The following is a 21574-nucleotide window of genomic DNA, read 5'->3' on the forward strand; positions in this document are numbered from 1 at the left end:
TGATGGCTGCCTTTTAAAAATAAATATTTGGCAGAGTACCTATATTAACATTGACCTGTACTCAGAATTCATTTTTTTGTTGTATCCAATAAGCAAATATTTACTGCTTCATCAACAGTTTTTGTTCCACACAGGTGAAAATGTCTGACCAGCCATCCACAAATGCAAACCAGGTGGGTGTGGGATGTCGTGCTTTTCAATAGGTGATAATTCGCATATTCTGCCTGGGCAAATTACTTTCCTGAAAGCAATAAAAGGAACAAAATAATGTTTACGCTGAGAACGTATCGTGCTCTTTAAGAGGAATAAATGATAATGATTGCTACAAAGTAATCTGCAGAATAAACGCTTGATTTGTTCTAAGATATATACATCACCACTATTGTAGAGTTGTCTCAGGAAACATTTTTTTTTCCAAAATATTGATTTATGTGATTTAAAAAATAGATATTTTTGAATAGAGGGATGAAGAAATAATACTGCAAAATCCGTTTTCTTGAATATATTGCATTAAGTACATGAGTTCCCATTTAAATAAAATAGAATTTCTAAGTAATTTCCTTATAGAACTCTGTTCCTCAGTTATTACTTCAGCTGGTTGCCTTTCCAGATGCTAGATGACTGGGAGCCTAATTATGTGATCTGAATATGCTGATACTGTTTTTGCAATCATGAAGGATACACACGCAGACTGTCTGTCTTGAAACAGCTGATTTTCAGTAGGGGTCTTCTGTTTTTTGTTACTGATATTGGCTGGTTATTATTTCATTTTAAATAGCATTTTTCACTAGGCTACATTAAAAGAAGAATGGTATCTGAAGATAGGCAGGTCAGTGATGTGATGTTCTTTCTTGGCTTTGGTTGCTCCTGTTGTCCTGCAGTGCTGCACAGCTTGTTCTTTATTCAGTCTGGGTGGGATGATGGCTAGTTTAGCTCCAAGATCCTTTATAATTTGGACGTCTGTGAATGCGTTCTCAGGTTTGGGTTGAGAATGTAGTGATTTACCAGATCTCTCACAGTTACTTTTGCTTCTGACTCCACCTAAGTTTCATGAAGGACTGGTGCCTGGGATGCCCGTTCTCATTTACTAATATTTTAGTGAAAATTGAATTTGTGAGGCAGTAGATAGTGAATGGTTCAGCTCTTCTTGGTTTCCTTCCCAGCTCTGCTGTAAACTGTGTGTCATATCCAGTGAATCACTTCGTTTTGCTGCAGCTCACTCACTCATGTTTCCGTTCAAGGTTAACAGTGATGCTTCTCTTCTCTTTATTTTGATTCATATTACCATTATTTCAGGACGAGGTCTGTCTCTCTGCTTTTTCTTGAGGTGAAAAGTTCCCTTTTTTGTGTGATTTACTTTTTATAGTGCCAGAGTTGGCCATCAGCCCCCGTGGCTGCCAGGTTCAGAGTTGCTCCAGGCAGGTGTTTGGCTGCAGCCTCCAGTTCACAAGTGATGCAGTTGGAGGAAAAGGGCCACTTGTCAAACACTGTCCTTCAAAAGCAGGCTTTTATTTTTTCTATTCTCACTTATTGTAGGGTCTGTTGTCATGCACTTCTATAAGACTTGAATTCTTATTTTCATTGGTTTTCTTACTCTGTTTTGAATGAAAAATGACTTGCATTAAGATGAGTTTTGAGTTTGTAGAGACAAAAGCCTTTGCAAGGATCATTAATGCTTTTCTGAAGCCTTTGGCATACCATGTTTGTTGTGACTGAAAAAATAAAGTAGGTTTTTGTTATTTTCTTTCTACTATGTATTTAAATGTATGTAAGTTAACTTCGGTGGTTCCTGAAATGCTAACACTGCTAGAGGTGCCCAAAGCTAAATATGTGTTCTGCCACTCCACGTTTGGAAGTGTTGTGTCTGGCTTAGTTTATACTATTCTAAGAACGTATATATCTGATTTTGTTTGTCCACTTGGTGCTTCCTTACTGAAAGTCTCAGAAGAGGGTTGTACATTACAGTACAAAACACCAGCTGAAGGAGAGAAGTTGTCATTTTTTTTATACTTTCTCCTTTCCACATATGAAGATCAAAAGATATGCCGAAATTGTTTACTGGGAATCCATCCCATGAATCTGATCCTACACAACTTCTGTGTTCATAAACAAGCAAGCCAGAGTGTGTGTGTGTGTGTGTGTGTTAATTTACGCATGCATACACATGGGAAGCTGAAATATGATTAGAAAGCAAGTGGGTGATGAGTTCTTACTGGAACAGGTTGCCCAAGGAGGTTGTGGATGCTCCATCCCTGAAGGCATTCAAGGCCAGGCTGGATGTGGCTCTGGGCAGCCTGGTCTGCTGGTTGGTGAACCTGCATGTAGCAGGAGGTTGAAAGAAGATGAGCATTGTGGTCATTTTCAACCCGGGCCGTTCTATGATTCTATAAACAAGTAATAAATCTAGTGGTCAAGCACAGATCCTGCGAATGATGGCTGGAGGTTCCTACTGAAGTCACTCATGTGTGTCTGTAAACGATCAAGCATAGAGCATCCACCAGTTTAAACTTAGCACTTCTGCAAACTAGTGGTATATACTACTATCTGTTCCAGTGATACTATTGGACAGTAGTAATGTTATATGTATATATTTCTATATAATGTGACTGTCTGAGGAGAAGACTCAACAAAATAAAATAAAAAAAAAATAACACCCAAGCCATAATTAGTTAGTTCTTGTAAGATATTTGCAGATCAGAATGGATTTGGGAAGGGCATGGGTGTTAAATTAAGTTCAGTTTGAAGGCAGTCTGGAAGCAAGTAAGGTCATTTGTCTGTCTGTAGCAAATAAGTAAGCATGGTAATTTACTTTTCTTTTTTCGTTGATATGTCATCAATAGCATACGATGCTAAAAGCTTAGATGGTTGAAATGACTGCTGGCTTATTATTTAATTACACACTGTTTAATAAAAGCCAGAGACAAAAGGACGGAGAGATGGTGAGATGAGGGGATAGAATTTAACTGTATGTGTCGTGAAGCTCTGAAAGGAACTCTGCTACATATGTGGATTTCTTGTTGTTGGATGCTTTTTTTATGTGTGTTTTGTTTTTTCGTCTTTTCTTTGAAATCTAGGGAGAAAAAACTTAATAGTCAATGATAATGTCCTGCATTTTGTGAAGTACTTTGCCATAGCCCTGACACTTGACAAACAATATCAATTTTTTCCCTTGGTAATAGGGCAAACACCAATTTATAGAGAGTGAGAATTCCAGCTGCACTTTTAGGGCAGATTTTGTCCTGGTTTTTGCTGTCTTTTGATTTTTAGAATAGCCTAGAATGCTAAGATCTCAACTCTTGCAAGCTCTCGCTCTTGAAAATGTGTCCCAGATAAGAAAATTGGTTAAAAAACACTGATCTTCAGATTTCTGCACTCATTTCAAGGAATGTTTGAATTAAACAGCTTTTGAAATAATGCCGTAATATGAATAGCTTCCTGATTTGGCCCTAGTTTGTTCATTTGTCTAATTCTGAGAAGAGATGGGAGGGTCCTGCACATACATCATCCCTCCAGGGCTGGAGGAAGAGGGAAAGGGAACAGTGAAATGAGAGTTGCTGGAGTTGTAAGCAGTGTGGGGGTGGACAGAGAGTGGTGCTTCAGTTCCTAATTACAATTCATTAAAAATTAAGCTTTGCTCTGAGAGCGAGAGATGTGATGAGTCCTTTCTGATTTCTAAAATAGGGCAGGAAGAATTTGCACACAGAAGCGAATCTTTGCAAGACTCAAGTTGAGATTTTCTTTAAATATTGTGAATATGGCTGCAGCTGCTGGAAGGCTGAAGATCAGCCAAAATTCTGTCAATAAATGAGCTTTCAGCTGCTCGCCCGATTGTTTGCGGAGATCATGCATCTGCTTGAAAATGCCACGATGAAGAGTGAGCCTAGAGAAATCTGCAGAACATGTAATAGGGTGATGTTGCATGCAGAAGGGCGCTGTGGGTTCTGAGCTGGAAAGCAGAACTCAAAGCAAGGTTCCTCAGAGTAACAGTCTCAGGCTGGACGTGCAGTTCATAGAATCATAGAATGGCCTGGGTTGAAAAGGACCATAATGCTCATCTCGTTTCAACCTCTCTGCTACGGGCAGGGTCGCCAGTTGTGAGTGGAAAAATGCTGTGTCAATGATGTTGCATAACATCACTGATAGATTTATTTCAGAAATTGTTGTTAGCAAAAGTAATGGGCCATGTCAAGTAAATTATGATTACAATAATGGGAATACATACAGATGAGTTTGTTAGCCTTGTCAATAAGGGCATGGCAGGGCGTATCGCTCCTTCAGCGTTTGATGCAGAATTCCCACCATTCATCTGTAGCTACATGACTTGCAGACACCTACGTGCTGTGTCTTGCTGTACTCTCTCAAGCTGCCAGCTTGGACAAATTCTGCATGTAGTGGATGTACTAAGTTGGGTAGCAAAGACTTGATGTGATTACTTTGTCTGGGAAGTCCTAGTCATCCAGTAGGAAGGAAGTTAACTAGCAGTAATTGTTGCCTGGAGGGTACTAAAGCAATAGCAAAAGAAAATGCGTGAACATCCTGAATTACAATGAAACATACTCAATCAGAGGGGGAAAAAAAAGGAAGAAAATAAAGTAGCTGGCAAACGGGAAGATACAAGCTGCCAAAAGGGAAGTAAAACAGTACTTTCACCATCTCCGTTGTTTTGTTTTTTTTTTTTATTAATAGATACGTATTTTTAGTCACCAGATGCCTGCTGGGTTGCTAATGCTAACTGGATAAGCTAAAGACTACTGTGGCTTGTTCCAATTTAGCCCAGCTTCCAGCGCCTTACAGAGGCTGTTGCAGCACAACTGTGGTGAACTTGAAAGAAAAAACTTCTAACTGCCTCCTTCCCTACATCTGAATATATGTGTATCCTGTACATGCCATTGGCTGTTTAAGGAGCTTAGCTACTAATGAAGCCTTTTCCTGACCAAAAGATGGCTCATTTAATCCAACAGGCAGTTGAAGCCAAAATTTTTCATTTACTTCATATTTCAGAGAAATTTGGATTGTGTGCTATGTATAAACCCTGTATTCCAGGGTTTCTTAATTTTTGCTCAGGTTCTACTTTCGTCTAAACCATTGCACATCATTTGCTGTTGTTTGTGTTCGATCTAAATACACTGATACCAGAAAGAAATCAAACACTGAGGCAATGCAGAAGGCATTCCTATAGCAAATAAGTACAGATTCAAATTGAAATGACTTGGAGTTTTAGTTAGAGTACTTTCAGCCCAGACTTAACTGCTTGGATATTTTATGTATGTATGAGTATGTGTGTATATATTTCCAAGTAATGTTAGTAATATTGATCTTATATCAGATCGGTTTCATTGGTAAGTGCATTTGGAGAGAGCGGTGATGCATTTGCTGGAGTTTAAGTGGAAGCTCTTTGTTGATACAAAAAGGTAAAATACATAGGTAAATATTGGATGCTTAAGTATATGCCTGGTATTTTAGTGCTTAATGAAATAGCATTTCCCAATTCATACTTCTACAGTCTTGAGGCAAACCAAGTTAGCTTTCTGCTGTAAAAGGCAGATATAAAGATAGATTTAAAGATAGATTTTAAAAAAGATTTTTAATTTCTCCTTGAAATTTCAGTATTTCCTGAGCAGGCTTACCTTGCCCATCTACATGGACATACTTTGAGCATTCTGCCTTTTCTGTCAGACTTCTTCCTGGTTTTCTCCTCTATCCTATTTGATGTTGCTTTTCAGACTTACGCATGTGAGGAAGTCATGCACTGTCATCTTTTTTTTTGTCTTTGTCTTTTCCTGTGCCTCTAATTCCGCCCTCATTTATGTCAGCCTGGGTCAGAACTTGCACAAGTAAACCGATCTTTGCCTTGTGAGGATTTACATAGGCAAACAGTTGGGCAGATGCCCTGTAGAGGAAATCATCTTCACGTTTCCTTGAGAATAGCTGAGAAGCAAATCTATCTTTGTTAGGGCAGGTATTTATCTTGCTTTGTCCAGCTGCGCTTTAAAATTGCAAGTGTATGGGTTGTGTAATAAATAGTGGTGAAGGACCGCTGTCTGAGCACACTCTCCCAGATACTTAAAGCCTCAAATATTTTAGTGTGCCTGTATTGGAGAATTTCATGCTCTCCTGTGACTTGAGCAACATTATGTGAGAATTGCTTAGAAAACAACATGGCTGGAAAAGAAGGGGGGAGAAATGCAGTGCTCCATGAGTGTTTGTGTCGGGACTTTTTGGCACAAACTAAAACTGGGATGCTGCTGGAGGAACTGATTAGCATTAGGGTTCATCTCCTTTGAACTTCTGACAAAGATGACTGCAGTGTTTAGAAGCCAGCTTCTTTACCAACTGATTTATCTTTTAGTTGTCCTTTTCCTCACTTCCAAGAGTAGCAGTTGTGCTCTCCAGAGGGGATATTACTAGGATTTTTGCTACTGCTGCCAAAAGTGTTCTGGCACAAAATTGTTGTCTGAGTCAGCTTTGTAACATGACAAATTCTGGGACAGCTGCAGCAGTGCTATGTTAGCTGCCTACTGGGCAGCTTCGGAACAGATGATAAATCTCCTACTAGTTATGAAATGTCATTAAAATAGCTCAACACAATGGTTGGCTGTGAAATATTGTGCTTATTTTTCTGTTTAACGGGTTGAAGGATGTACAAGTGATATAAGTGAGAACAGTTATTCGGTAGTGGCTGTGTGTGTTGTCTGTATTTTAGCCCTAAATAAGAATTGGACCCATCAAAAGAGGACGATGCACTTTTTGTTACCTTTTATTACTCGGTTATGTGTTAATTGCTTATACTGCAGGCTCATATTCCATTGATCACAGCTGTCGCTTCTGCATGTTTCTCTCCAATTTTGTAGCACTAGAGCAGTGAATATGATGAGTTTTCTGATTGAGAGATTGTAAAATGATGTCAGGTTGCCAATGGAGATGTTCAATGTTGCATTTACAAAACTGGACATGTGTTGCTGTAGTCTTGTAATTCTGGGGGCATTATTAATGCTACAGACTGTGACTTCAAGTTGTAGTTTAATTGGCCTTTTCTTTACCAAACTAATATTTTCAGTCAACCAGAGCCTGCGGTCCTACTTTCTGTGTCATTACGTTCCGTTCCTGTGCCCCAGCCTACATTTAATTTGCACAGGAGTGGAAATGAAGTTGTCAGTGCCATCTTGCAGCTACTCTCCTCCCCCTTAGTTTAGCTGTATCAGACACCAACGGTGCTGATTTGTTGAACTTCAAGCTGTTTTGTTCAGCGTTGGCAAGCTGCTTTGCAACCCCCAGACTGATACAGTAAGCCACAAAATGCGTGTGATATGGCCCGAGGTAGGAGATGCAGTTTCAAATGTATACTGAATTAATCCGAGTAGCAAAACAGAGATGCGACTTCAGCTTGAAATTCCTTGCTCTCTATGAGCTAACCAGGCTAAATGTTTGGATTGGCACTTAATCCATCGGTGTGAGAAAACTAAGGAAGATGTTTTCCACTTGAAGGTTATTTCCTTACAAAGATGCTTTTATTGATAGATGCTTGCTACAATTGTGTATAGTTTGTATTGTCTAAATGAATTAATTACAGAATGGAGAGGACTGAAGGATGAGGCTGGATCTTAATATTTCATAGAGGGAGAGAAGATGCTGTTAAAAACTTCATTCTAATGTGAGATAGGAGAAACTAAAGTGTTTCACAAAATAATAGATCAAATGGTAAGTATTCCCAGCATGGAAATGTGTTGTTCTTGTACTAACCTTCATTTTTTCCTTTTTTTTTTAGTGTGAAAGTAATGGTCAGTTTGTTCTATCTCACTATTTGCATTATAGATCAGAGTTTCTGTAGCACTGGAGTTCATACTGTTAGAAACTCACTCTGAAGAACCTTTATTTCCTGAATCTTTGTTTTATACAGCTTTGGAGGGAGCAATTAACTACTTCATTTCCTCCCCTCTATGACACTTACTTAGCAGACAAATGAATATTTCTATTAAGATTTAAAAAAAAAAAAAGGGGGGGGGAAGAGTCAGAACATAAGGTCTGCAGAATTCCTTTAGCTGTTAATGAATAGAAAAACAATTATAGTTGCAGTAGTCACCATGTATATATTTTTTATTCAGGCTTTAATGGGGACTTGGTAGGGGGGATGGTGGAGTAGGGTTGATGGTTGGACTTGATGATCTTAGAGATGTTTTCCAACCTTAATGTGATTCTATGCGCTGCCCAGGCTGACTAATGTATCTGCTAAGTTAAGTCATACCAAATCAAGCAGATTATTAACTCATGGAGAGTATGTTTAGTGTATAATACTATATATAGTATTATGCCTGCCCACAGTTACAATTCTCTTGCTCAGAGCTGGCTAAGATCAGTTAAAATTACTTAATTGAGCGGAGAATAGAAGATGGAATGCCAACAAGAAATTATGATCCACAGTTGTTCTGGCAGCAATAATTGGTGGTGGGATTTTATACTATCACCAAATTGAGTTGCTCTGTTATGTTTGCTATGAATGCCTGGAAGTGAGGTAAAGCATTTGCAGGTGCCGTAATGGTAACCAAAGCACAGTGGCATATTTTCCCTCCTTTCCATGTATGTTTATATGATGTTATAACATCCGTGTGTATATAATAAAAATGTTGGAAAGTATTAGAAAATAAGTAGATGCTAGAATGCTTCTAAATGTTCTTTAGGTCACTGAATGTGCACAGACTCTTTCTAGTCTTTCAGTGCTTCGTGTGCTTCTGGTGCTGGGGTCTCCAAAGGAGCTAACAATGTGAAAGATGCCGAGGCGAGGTGAAGGGGTGGTTTATGAACTTGTTGTCTTTGCTGAAAGACAGACAAGAGTTTCTTCTTGATTGTAGCAGGTGATTAGTTCTTGTATTAATTGAGTTTCAGGTACTTTATCTTCTCAGTAGCTTTATATGAAAAAGCTGTGTTTGTGTTTTGGTCGCCTGTCGGTCAGCCTTGCTGTGAACCACCTGCACTCAGGGAGAAACGTAGTAATAATAACTCTAAATGTAACATTAAAATTAATAGATTATATAGTGGATTTTAACTAGTAATTCTGTGTTTCTGGAATTGTGTCTTTTGAAACTTGCTCATCAGGTTCCGAATCTATTCATTATGAGACTTGCGCTTCTTTGCTCACGATGACTGTACTGACATGCTATAAAATTAGACATCTACAGCAGATTGGGTGTAGAGCACACTTTCAAATGTTACTTGATATAGAGCACCGTGGCCTGTGGAGACAGAGGGGGAAGGTGCTAGCTCTGAGCATAATTTGTAGTTTACACTATTGTCCACCACGTGTTGGTGGCTCATTATGAGCCAGCGGTGTGCCCAGGTATCCAACAAGGCCAGTGGCATCCTGGCTTGTATTGGGAATGGTGTGGTGAGCAGGACTAGGGAAGTCATCCTGCCCCTGTACTTTGCGCTGGTGAGTACTGTGTTCAGTTTTGGGCACCTCAGTACAGAGCTGGATCAGGTCCAAAGAAGGGCAAGACTTGTGAAGGGCTTGGAGAACATGGCCTACAAGGAGAGACTGAAGGAACTGGGGCTGTTTAGACTGGGGAACAGGAGGCTGAGGGGAGACCTTATTGCTCTCTTCCAATATCTCAAGGGTGCTTACAGCAGAGCGGGGTTGCTCCCTTCTCACTGGTGACAGGTGATAGGATGAGGAGAAATGGCCTCAAGTTGTGCTAGGGTGAGTTTAGGTAGGATATCAGGAAAAACTTCTTCACAGAAAGGGTTGTTAAGCATTGGAATAGGCTCCCCAGGGAGGTGGTTGAGTCACTATCTCTGGATGTGTTCAAAACCAGTTTGGATGTGGTGCTCAGGGACATGATTTAGCGGAGGGTTGTTAAAGGTAGGGTGGTATTGTTAGGTCGTGGTTGGACTTGATGGGCTTCGAGGTCTCTTCCAACCTGAGCATTTCCTATGATTCTACATCTCTGTAGAAATCTCTTACTTTACAGTTGTGACTCTCATGTCATTTCTTCCCTTAACTCCTTTGTTCCTAGCTAACAAGATAGATGTTTAGATGTAGGTATTTATGGATACCTGTGTGTGTGTGTGTATGTATATGTATGTATATTTTGGTTTATTCCCCTAATATTCTCCACTCTGATTGTAAGAACCCAAGCCAAAAAGTTTTGTCTATCCTAAGCTCCTTTTGAACCAACTTTAACACGCTGCTGAGTTGAGCAGAAGAAACTGTTGCAGATCATGAGCAATGACTTAAGTTTGAATCACAGAAATGCAATGTTTTTTTTTGTTTACATTAAGTCAAGATGACATTATTGTACAGGTGTTGTGCCACTAGGTACACTAGCCTTAACATTCCTAACTGAACTCAGTCCTAACCAGAATACTTTAGTGTCAGTTTGAGAAGATGTGGTTACTCACTTGATGAGAAGTTCATAGCATGTCTCTTTTTTATCACAGTTCCTGGCATTCGGCTACATTGAAACGATGTGGAATTACTTGCAAAGTTGAAATTAATTTTACTTTCTATCTTATTTGAATTGGGAAGCTCTGTGCTATAGAACTGACCGGTTTATTGTGTGCTGACAGGAAGGTCAAGAGGATTCACAGCACATGCACTCCTCTCGGTACCTCATCATAGCATCATAGCCAGGCAGAAATGCAGAATTTCTCAGGCAAGCGTAATGTGAGATCTACTGTATAACAGACCAGGGACTTCTGCAAAGACAATTCACTTTCTCAGGCCTGTCTTCCATCAGTTCTAGAAAAATAAATTAAAAGAATAAAGAGGAAAGAAGATTTTATATATACATATATTATATAATATAATTGAAAATGAAGACCTGGGTTTCTTTATGAAAGAAAATAGTGAGAAAGAACATCAGTGTTTCATAGCCTGACATGGCATCTCTGCCCCACAAAGATGTCAAAATGATAAATGTGATACTGAATAACTTTCAGCTTGTCTACCTTGGAATAATGCCCAAATTGGGAGTTAAAATTGCATTTCTTATTTCCTTCACTTCTATTCAATGCGTTATTTGACCTACTTGAGTTCCTTGGAGGAAAAAGTAAGACAAACTACTAATAGTTCTTGATAATTACTATTTTCACATTGCAAAGTTGATTTTTTTCTCCTACTTAACTAGTAAGATCCTTTTATTTCTATTAGATATCTATTTTTAGCCTACGGTGCTTTATCATCTTCTAGTGATGATTCATAAAGTATCAAACATATTACTGTGTGATTCCCGTACAGCTGTAAGGAAATTGCAAATGATCCAAATGAACTATAAAATCACACAATGCCATGTTTCCAGAAGAACTTTCTGGTTCTACAGTATATAAAGACTTGCAAATACTCATTATTGCAGATGTTTCCCAGAAGGAAAGGAAGTTAGCGTTAGCGTGGGTAATGTTTGCTGTATCACTATGGAATGTAGTTTGCCATTACTTCACAACAGCGTCGCCTACCTGGCTGCTATCTGTGACGTGATTACTGAGTAAGGATTAAAAGCGTTGGAGAGGCCTGACTGGTTGAAAGAGAAGTTGTATTGATCAGTAAATACCTGTTCAAGTATTTAGGTTACGAAATCTTGAAAGCAGAATTTGCACCATGCCAATAGCCTGCAAGAGTATTGCATCCTTTCGTACTCAGTAGTAAAATCCCCTTTGCTCTTCTGAGCAATGGTTTGGGCATATCCCCAGACCTAAACATTGTATCTCATTTTCATAGCATTTTGGAAAGGTCTTTAAGGTCATTACCATCATTAAAAATGAAGCGTTAAAAAAAAAAAGTTGCCATTCTTAATTTCAGATATATTAATCAGAAAAACACTTCTCATTTCTACTGAGAAACCGTCTCATACATCAGTGAAACTCTTTCTATATCGGTTGTGTAGCATTTAGTTTAGGTTTTCTTACGTGTTCCCAGGGCGTTGCCCTATCTGTTATTAGCTGGACATAACAGAAAAAAGGTTCTATGAGAGTGATGGGGCACTGCAGCACAATACCTGCTGTTAAAATCAAAGGTAGCCCTTTTTAGAGCAGGGAGTCTGGATGGATACTTGCAAATTGTAATTATTTATCAACCTTTAAAAAAAATAAAAAAGAAAGAAAACCTTGAAGGCTCGTTTTGCTAAAAAAGCAGAAATGATTCATTTTTACATCTAACTTTTCTGCTTTTATTGAACTGTTAGGTGGCAGTTGGGTGTTTTCCTTCTTTAGAACCTATTTGAGGCTTCCCAGCTGTGGGGCAGACAAGGCAGCAAAGCAGATGCAGGTTGGCAGCATGCGATGGATGGTAAAGGTCAGGCAAGGCGAGCTGTGGTTGTTAGGACTGCTTCAGCGTTCAGGAGCTTTCTGTTAGTGTCAGCAGTTAGCAATGTTGGAGCCTACTGTGAAGGGGCACCAGAACTTCAGAGCTAAGCAAAATCTCAGGAATAGTGCTAGGAATAGAGCATCCTCATCCTGCTTGTACTCCCTATTCCCTTTTCCGGGACTCCCATCTCCTCTCCAGCACTGCAGAAAATCCCTTGTTTATCTGCTGCTCTTAACCTTGTGCTGGGGAGAGAATTTGTTGGGTGTGTTAGGAAAGGGAAAAATCTCAGTTGCTTCAACCAGAAGAAAAGAATAAGTAATTAAGCTTTGCCTTTGTGTTGAGGTACACTTAAATGGGATGACAGTTTTCTGATTATACTAGGATCTGAACATTGCACAAATGATTTTTAAATATTTTTCTCTTCTGTGAAAACTACGGCTTTGGAGTCTGCCATGATCCAGGGCAGTGATTGGAGTCTGTAGAATGAACTGTTGAAGGGGTTACTGCTGTGTTTTGGTGGTCCTTATGTCTAGAGGATATCAACCAAGAAAATGCATTTGGATGGTTGACTTCTGGGTTTTTTCGACTCAGAAATATTTTGGGCTCAAGAATGAAGGTGGAAGAAGATTAAATGGTGGGGAGGCAACTTTCTGAGGTCTCTCTTAACTCTGAAGTTGGGCGGAGATCTTGACTCTCCCTAAGGCTATCTGGAGCAGCCTCATGCTTCCTCTTGGAGGAGAAATGGAAGCAGTAGTCTGTGTTGCCTTAAAAAAAAAAAAAAAGAAAAGAAAAAAAAAAAGAAGAAAAAAGAAAAAAGAAGTTTGTGAGTCCTTGGGCTGCTGGTACTGCATCTCTACCCAGCGCTGCTACCTCTGAGCTGCAGCACAGGTGAGGCAGGTAGAACTATCCAAATGTAACAGCACAGGTGTAGGCGGCTGTTTATGAGGGTGGATAGTGGTAGGTCAAGGGGGAATGGTTTTAAACTGAGCCAGGGGAGGTTTAGGCGGGATATTAGGAGGAAATTATTCACTCAGAGGGTGATGGTTCACTGGAACAGGTTGCCCAAGGAGGCTGTGGATGCCCCATCCCTGGAGGCATTCAAGGCCAGGCTGGATGTGGCTCTGGGCAGCCTGGTCTGCTGGTTGGTGACCCTGCACACAGCAGGGGGTTGGAACTGGATGGTCATTGTGGTCCTTTTCAATCCAGGCCATTCTATGATTCTATGATCTCAGGTCTCTGTCATCTGTCTCTTCTCTGGTCCTTGCTTCACCCGCACGAGAGGGAGCAGATGCTTGTGATATAAGAAACAGAAATATTTGGGACACTAATATATATAATTTTCTTTTTGCTATGTGTAATACTGGTTGCAACCCCTCTTTTAAACTTCGCTGAGTTACTTAGATCACTGAACTTCTCTTACATTTCCTTTTAAAATTTCCATTTCAGTATACCAAATTTGAAAGTACAAAGTTCTGAAGGACTTAAATTATTTACAAAGAACTCCAACTGAATGCAGTTAAAAGAAGCAGTCCTCCCTAAGCAGTGAGATTTGAATTCTGTTGAGATGACTTGAAACTGAGAATGAAAAATCAAGGAAAATGATGTTCATTTAAGGTGATATATAATGATTAAGCTTTGCTACAAACCAACATCCTCTTCAGTACCCAAACTAAGACCAAAATATTTCATCACAAATATTCTCATGCACTTTTCTGTAGATTTGATACACAAGGCTTTGTTTTTTTTTTTTTCATTGCAGAGCACAGATGTAATGTTGTGCTTGCTTCCTTAGAGCTTCTTTTAGTGTACACAGAACTGTTCTGTTTGCTTGCTTTTTTTCAAAGTTTTGATTGCATCAATGCATCAATTATAGTTTGCATCTCAGAAAAAGTCTTTTGTTTTAATTTGTCCTATTGTTTTTATACTGGCCTGCAAGTCATTGAATTTAACTGCATTTCAGATGCTCTATTTAAGATAGAGTCAATCCATGTCCCTTTTTGGTGCAGCAATGCTGTTCAGGCTTTTGTTTACTCTGGTGTTGCCAGTTCAGCTGGGCAGGTTTGAGGGGTAGCTGGGGTGAAAGGAAAAAGCAGCAGTGCAGGGGATCTGTAGGCACAATTTCTGCTCCCTCACTTATTTACTGCATTGTGAATTCAATTCAGGTCAATTAATGAGAAGTTCTACAAAGGCCACCTGAATACACGGCTGATTGGCAGAAGCACTCTGTGCCTAGAGCTCCCATCATAGCTGTCATGACTCAATTTAGAAAATAACTCCTTGCATTGAGCGCTGAAGCCTTTTAGAGCTTTAGTTACTTATGTTGCTGCGTCACCTGGACACTGAACTTTGCAAAAACCCTTTTGTGTCCTATGGGCTCTTGCCTGATTCATCTCGAATTTGTTCAGCTCTCAATAATTTCAGTTTGAACAGTACAGGGGAACAGGAGTGATGTGCAGTCCTGCACGTACGTACGGAAATGTCATTGTATTCAGGATTTGATTTGTAAATTCTGATAGAAGTGGCCAAGTAACATGTTCTGCGTTATTTCCTTTTTTTGAGTTTCAGATGCAAGATACATATAATGAGGTGAGCGTTTTCACAGATGTTTTCTTGGCTTGTCTTCATCCAAGTTGAGAAAACCAGGATAGTTCAGTATGTAAGAGGTTTGCATCAGGCAACAGCTCTCTAGAGCACAGAATGTTTTGCTAATAGCACACTAGTGGCTTTAAAATCCTTTAACAGATAGGAAGCATAACTCTCAGAGCTATCTACTTCTTACTGTGGAAGCTAAATAGATGCAAAACTTTCAATAACAGTGGTAGGGCAAATTATTAGCTACAAAATTAGCTACAAAATATTATTTTTCAAGTTAGTTACAGAATCACAGAATTGTAAGTGTTGGAAGGGACGTCTGGAGGTCACTTAGTCCAACTACCCTGCAGAAAGTAGTACAAGGAAGGGTCCAGATGGGTCTTGAATATTTCTTTGAATACCTCAAGAGAAGGAAATTCCGCAGCCTCTCTGGGCAGCCTGTTCCAGTGCTCTGGCAGTCTCACAGTTGAAAATAAGCAAGTTCTACATAGTGTTTGAGTGCAACTTGGCATGTTCCAGTTTGTGCCCATTTCCCCTCGTTTGACATGATCCTGTATTTGCTGGCAGTTCAGTCTCTACTGCCGTACCACCAATACCCATCTCTGATGTGTTGGGCCAACGTAATCAATAAAGAGACTTTACTTTAAGCAATTGTCAGTATAGTCTACTTACATGATATAAACACTTTGTCAGAAGCAGCTCTTTTTTAATAGGCTTTGGTTTTTTTGTTTTGTAATTGGACTTGTGTGGTAGGAGGAAATATATATATAATTTGCTTTCTTTTTGGTATTGCATTTAAAAATGTGATGATTGAATTAAAAAAAAACACGTCACTTTTTTCAGTTACATCAGTCAACAGTTCATAGAAATTATCAATTACAGATAACAATTTGCTAGTCTAGTTGATATTTAAGGTATAAAGCTGATGATACACAATAGTAAGTCAAAACAAGCAGAGTTTTACAAGTAGTTTTTCCAGCACGTAGCCTCTAGCACAGAACTCATATTTGTTCTTAAACAGTCCTTTCTAATGCACTAGGTTGCTGCTTTACCCACATAAGTGAATGTTAATATGAGGCTTTGAGACTTGCATGTCTGTCCGCTGTTATCTTCAGAAAGGTTAAGCAGAATCTTTTTATTTCTTGTTTTTCTAGATTTATTTTTTTTTTTGTTACTCTGTGGCAGCTGTGTATGTGGAAAAGCTATTTACAAGGAGATCCATGTTGTATGGATTTTTTTTTAATATTGTCAAAAAGTTATTTGTTGTTTGAGATGTATTCAGTGATATCTGTTTCTAAATCTAGAATGTGGCAAGCTCAATGTGATGAGTGGGAATGCTTGCTCCTACTACAGACTACCTAGAAATAGCTGCCATGTATGTTACTGTTTTCCAGGGTATTTTAAGTCTCACGCTCTCTCTTTTCCTGCATTTGTCCTATTTAATTACAGGTTTATTAATATCAGCGCATGATACTGGAAACAATGACTCCAGTAGCCTTGAATGGGGGAGGTGGTATTTATAGTATCCATATTATGCTTTGTAGAGCATTCAATAGATTAGCTGTGATGAATCATCCTGTGCTGATATAAACATGGTGGAATAAATTAATGAGAGAACATAAAAATATCAAGTTGCTAGCACATCTTTAGGTGATAACAAAAGATACCAATATCTGAAAACTTTCTAATGACATTGTCTTAAGCACTCCCAAATGATTTATTTTTTTTTCTTTTTTCAACCATTCAAGGGATCTTCAAGCCTTACCTTGAAACCTGAAATCTTGTTTGTTTCATATCAGAGACGTGACAGCAGTATATCCAGATCTGGAGTGGGAGACTTGCACATAAAGCTTTGCAGATGAGACAGTAAAAATAGAGCAAAAGCACCTAGGCATTCTTTATTCCCTTTTAGTTAGAAAGATTCCAGTAGAAATCAGTGTTCCCCGCTGCTTTTAGGTTAAACACCTGGACACTTAGCAATTAAAAAATAATAATAATAATAGTGGTAGGGTGGGGGACGAAAGACCTTAGGGATTTATGGATTTTTGGCATTTAAGTAGTAAATTTAAACATGTCTGAATGCTTAACAGAGGCTCCTTTTTGTTACCTATAAGTGCTTGAGTCTGGCACCCATGTGCGAAGACTGTGAATGAATTAAGATGAAATAATTTTGTGAATGCTTAAGTTTTATAGCTGATAAAAAGAGAGCCCTTGAAAGAAGTTCTGATTTGACAATAAAATAGTGGATACTTAGCAAGCTCCTGAAGGACAGGGCAGCTGAAACATCATTTGAGCACTCAAAGCAAGAAGCAAAATAGAATAAAATCTGTAAGAAAAGAAATTGAGAAAACTAGGTAATCTCTACAGTGTTATCAATTGCTTTGTTTTTTCTGCAGTTCTGTTGAGAGCAAGTTCCTAGATTGTTTTTTTTTCAATATTGCATAAAGCCACATATGTATGTTTAAAAAAAAAGAGTCTGACTATGAATGCAACATGAAACAAAAGCAGCAGCAGAATGTTAAGCTTCATGAAAACTTCAGTTGCATTTCATAGATTTGATCTTCAGTAATACTGAACAGAGAAGTGAATCAAGTTAGAACCAAGCCTCCGAAGAACGTGTTTAATCTAAAACTTGAAAATGCTGACCTTGACAAGGCAATTGTGGGTGGAAGAGGATCTTCTGCCCAGAGAGGTTGTGGATTCCCCATCCCTGGAGGTGTTCAAGGCCAGATTGGATGGGGCCCTGGGCAGTGTGGTCTAGCATTAGGTGGGATGGTTGGTGGCCCTGCGTGTGGCAGGGGGGCTGGAGATTCATGATCCTTGAGGTCCCTTCCAACCCTGGCAATTCTGTGATTCTGTGATTGTTCCTTCTCAGAGCACAGCGGTGAAGTAGAAGTGTGTACGTCAGTACTGCAGAGATGTGCTGTGGGGTATTGCATGCCTCCTTGTTCTTCCTGTTGGCCTTTGGGGATGTCTCAGATTGCTTTGGTGTGTAACATGAGTACCCTCATAAGGCTATCTGCACGGGTAGTTTTTTCAGGGCGTGCTGACAAACATAAGTGATCTGTTCTCTAAAGCATATGGAGCTGAGATGCTGCTCATCAAACGCTTCTAGTTACCTTTGATAATCAACATAATTAGCACAAGTGCTTGCAAATAATGCTATCGTCATTTTTCCGTATTTAAAAGGAGTGGAAATTGATTACTGTTGTGTGTGTGCGTGTATGAATTTATTACAATGATTTTCAATGACAGTGCATATGTTCCTGCATGAAACTGACCTGAAAAGGTGACTGGATGTTTGTTTCGACCTGAGGATATTGTTGTTATACAGAACCTGATCTTCTTTTGAAATGTCAGCAGACATGCTTGTCCCTGTTTGCATTTACATACGTCTCTCATTGTTTCCAAAATTCAATCTGATACATTTCACTACAGGGCTTGCTTGCATCCATTAAGGAAGAGTAGTTTTTTATAGCCTGTGCCTTTTTCCTACGTTCCACTACTCGGCATTTCTGAAAGATGCTGACATTTATCATCTTCAGCAAAGTAACAGGGAGTGTAGCAAGACCTCTCATTCTAAATCTGTGTAATTATTGGAAGGGAGAATGTTAATGTTAGTTTGTTTTTTTCTTAAGAACTTAGAACTAAAATAATTTCTCTTGGGAACAATTGAGTGTGGATCATTAAAAGTGTTTTATTAATCTTCCTCTTTTTAGGAAGGGTGACAAGGAAACCTTTTAGTGCTGTTTTTCTTTAAATACACTCAGAATTAATGGTTACATTGCAAGCTTCTTGGAATGGAGAGATCTTTATGAAGTATCATTCTTTATTATTCATAGTTCATTCTTCTGAGGACGAAAACAGAATCAATTCATTTATTTTAATGCATGTTTACTTAAATATACCTGCAAATCACACGTATTGATGTCTTCTAGTAATTCAGTGCTTTATTTTTCAGCTTTGTTATTTACTTAGTGGATATTTATATTTGTTTCCAGTTATAAGCAAAAAGTTAATATGTTGCTGTCATTTTCAGTTTGCAGTATCCCATGTGAATCAAACACAGTCTCATTCCTCTGGCAGTAGAAGAATGTTCCTGGTTGTCTTTAATATGCTAAAATGCTCTCTTATAACTTGAGTGTGCATTAGTATATCATGTTGTGCTCCTTGTCTCAGCTAAGTGAGTAAGAATATAGGTTTTGAGAATGAAGACTCTGTATGAAGGATGTTGTCTGCTTTGAAAGTTGTGCTTACTTAGAAAACGCTGGCTTTGTTGGAGAGAATAGAAGTGTTGTCTGTCAGACATCTTCCTCTGACAAGTTTTTTTATTTATCCAACTGGATTGGAAGGGTAAAATGACTACATTGGAAGGCAGGGATGATGGCTTACTCTGACATGCCGATAGCCTGTTCCAGATCTCATCATCTACCCATACATAGCAAATTTACTGGTAATAGACCATTCTATAACTAACTTTTTTGTTGGGGGGGGAGGAGCAGTGAAGGAGAAGGCACCTACAGAACATACACCTGAAATGAAATAATCTGTGGTGCCTTGTATTTATTTATTTTTTTTATTATAGGCCAGTTTTTGTGATAGATGAATCCAAATAGCATTATTTTTACCTTAGGTTTTTCTTTCATTTTGTGTTATTCTTTTGTATGTATGCATCAGTGAGAGTGAGGTTTTTTTGTCAAGAAAAAATAAATATCCTATTTAAAACCGTATTGAAATAAATTAATATGAAAATAAACCTTAACTATTCTACTATTCTTCTGGTATTAATAAAAATGTAATAATAGAAGATGAACTTGTATTAGTTTCTTCAACAGCATTGACAGCTACCATTGTTTAAAACTGTGAGATCTTACGATAAAATATGTTATTTTAACTTTTAGATGGCATGCTTTGAAAATTGGAAGTGGTTGGAAATTATACTCAATTTTGCTTCAGTTCCTCTTTTTCTGTCTGTGCTTCCAAATGTAAGATTCCTTTTGTGACTCTTTTAAATAGCTTTATTGTGAAGAACTTTGTCGTCACATTGAAGTTTGCTTGCCTTGTGCTGTTGCTGTATCCTAATTATTTAGACTGTCTTGATCAGTAGAAGTTATGGAAATGACTTGTATAAAATGTAAAAACATTCAGTTTAAAAATATTTAGCCTTAAGGCATTTTTTTTCTTTTTTTTTTTTTTCATTGTAGATACTACAACGTATTCCACGGAGCGATCTGAGCACTTTAAGCCATGCAAAGACAAGGATCTTGCATACTGTCTCAATGAAGGGGAATGCTTTGTGATTGAAACCTTAACAGGATCACATAAACACTGCCGGTGAGTAATTTGCTAAGTCATTTATTTGCAGAAATAAAATGTATAATAATATTCTGAGGAGACAGCATTGGAAAATATAAGGATTTAGTCTTAGAACGCTGTAAATATGAAGTGATAAAATTTGCTGTCGATTGCCTCCCTCACCATTGTGGTGGGTTTTTGTTGATTTATTTTTTTTTGCTACTGCATAGTATTTATAGGTTTGAAAAAAAAAAAAAGTAATAAACAACCAAGAGTTGAGTTAATTTTACAGGTACAAATAGTACTTGGTGTTCTGTTGATGTAAGCAAGTAAGAAGCATTGGGTTGTTTGCTGTTTTCTTTAAACGTAGGATAATCCTCTGTTCCTTTAAATGCCAGAAGTGTCTTTTACTTTGGGTACTCAGCGTTACTCAGAGTAATAATTGCTGTATGCACAGCTGTGTTCTTTAAGAGATGTAAGAGTTGTTCACTTATTCAATTCACAGAATTTGGGTTTCTTAAGTCAAATTATTTAAAGATAAAATGGACTGTGGTGGCTCTCTGAACCCGATGGGTAGCTGTTCAGCAGTTTTTTGCTGATGAGCTTATGGTAATGTCAGTGAGATTCTTGAGTGTGTGTCTGAGTATCAGAAATGAAAACTGGATTGCCAGGTTACCCCAGATCTGGTGGCCACTGAAGTGGACCGGTTTACAGAAGGTTGGTTTTTTTAATGTTCCCTGAAGATAAGAAAACAGCATCAGAACTATTCCAAGTCATTTATGTAAAAGTGATATAAGATGAAATCCTTTATTTCTGATATTTTATTCTACTTTTAATTACTTGTGCAACAGATGCATTTAAACGTATGCCTGAATTCTAAGCTGGCAGTCCAAATACAGTGTGTGTGTGTGTGTGTGTGATATAAAGAATAAGAAGTGCTTAAAATGCTCAGAAGCTTTACTGAATCATTTTGGACCGAAGCAGAAGGTTGGTCAGGTAGGAGAAGCGAATCACAAAATGATTTGCACCTAGTGTGAAAGATTGGTGCACGTCTGCTGATGGATGTTAAGATAAATTATAAGAACTTTTTTTCTTAAGTTCTGTTCTATTTTTCCCATTCAGTTGTATATGCTTCAGTGGTGATTTCCCCTCTTTGTTTTCTGTTTTATTATGCCATGTTTATTTAATTATTGTGTCTTTAACTATGGAGAAATGATGACTTTCAATTTGCTTCCTAAAAGTTTACAGGTTTTTTTTTTCAAGGCAGATGTGTTTTTCCTTCTTATAAGCATCATGAACTATGAACAAGTAAATTGCACCACTCAAATGTTCTTGTTTTTAAAAGAAAATTCAAGTTGGGCAATCAAATATATATATATATATATATTCATTTAT

General features: G+C 38.3%; 1 protein-coding gene across 3 annotated transcripts in view; it reads left to right on the forward strand.

The window, feature by feature from the left end:
- Positions 1-21574, forward strand: part of NRG3 (neuregulin 3) — a 360960-nt gene that overhangs the window by 136899 nt on the left and 202487 nt on the right. For all 3 annotated transcript variants that reach the window (XM_031602565.2, XM_090144756.1, XM_090144757.1), the window contains exon 2: positions 20089-20218. In XM_031602565.2, coding sequence (XP_031458425.2) covers positions 20089-20218 — 130 coding nt within the window. The remainder of the gene's footprint in view (positions 1-20088; positions 20219-21574) is intronic.

The sequence above is a fragment of the Phasianus colchicus genome, chromosome 8, assembly GCF_987193195.1.
Source record: "Phasianus colchicus chromosome 8, bPhaCol1.hap1.1, whole genome shotgun sequence".
NCBI lineage: Eukaryota > Metazoa > Chordata > Aves > Galliformes > Phasianidae > Phasianus > Phasianus colchicus.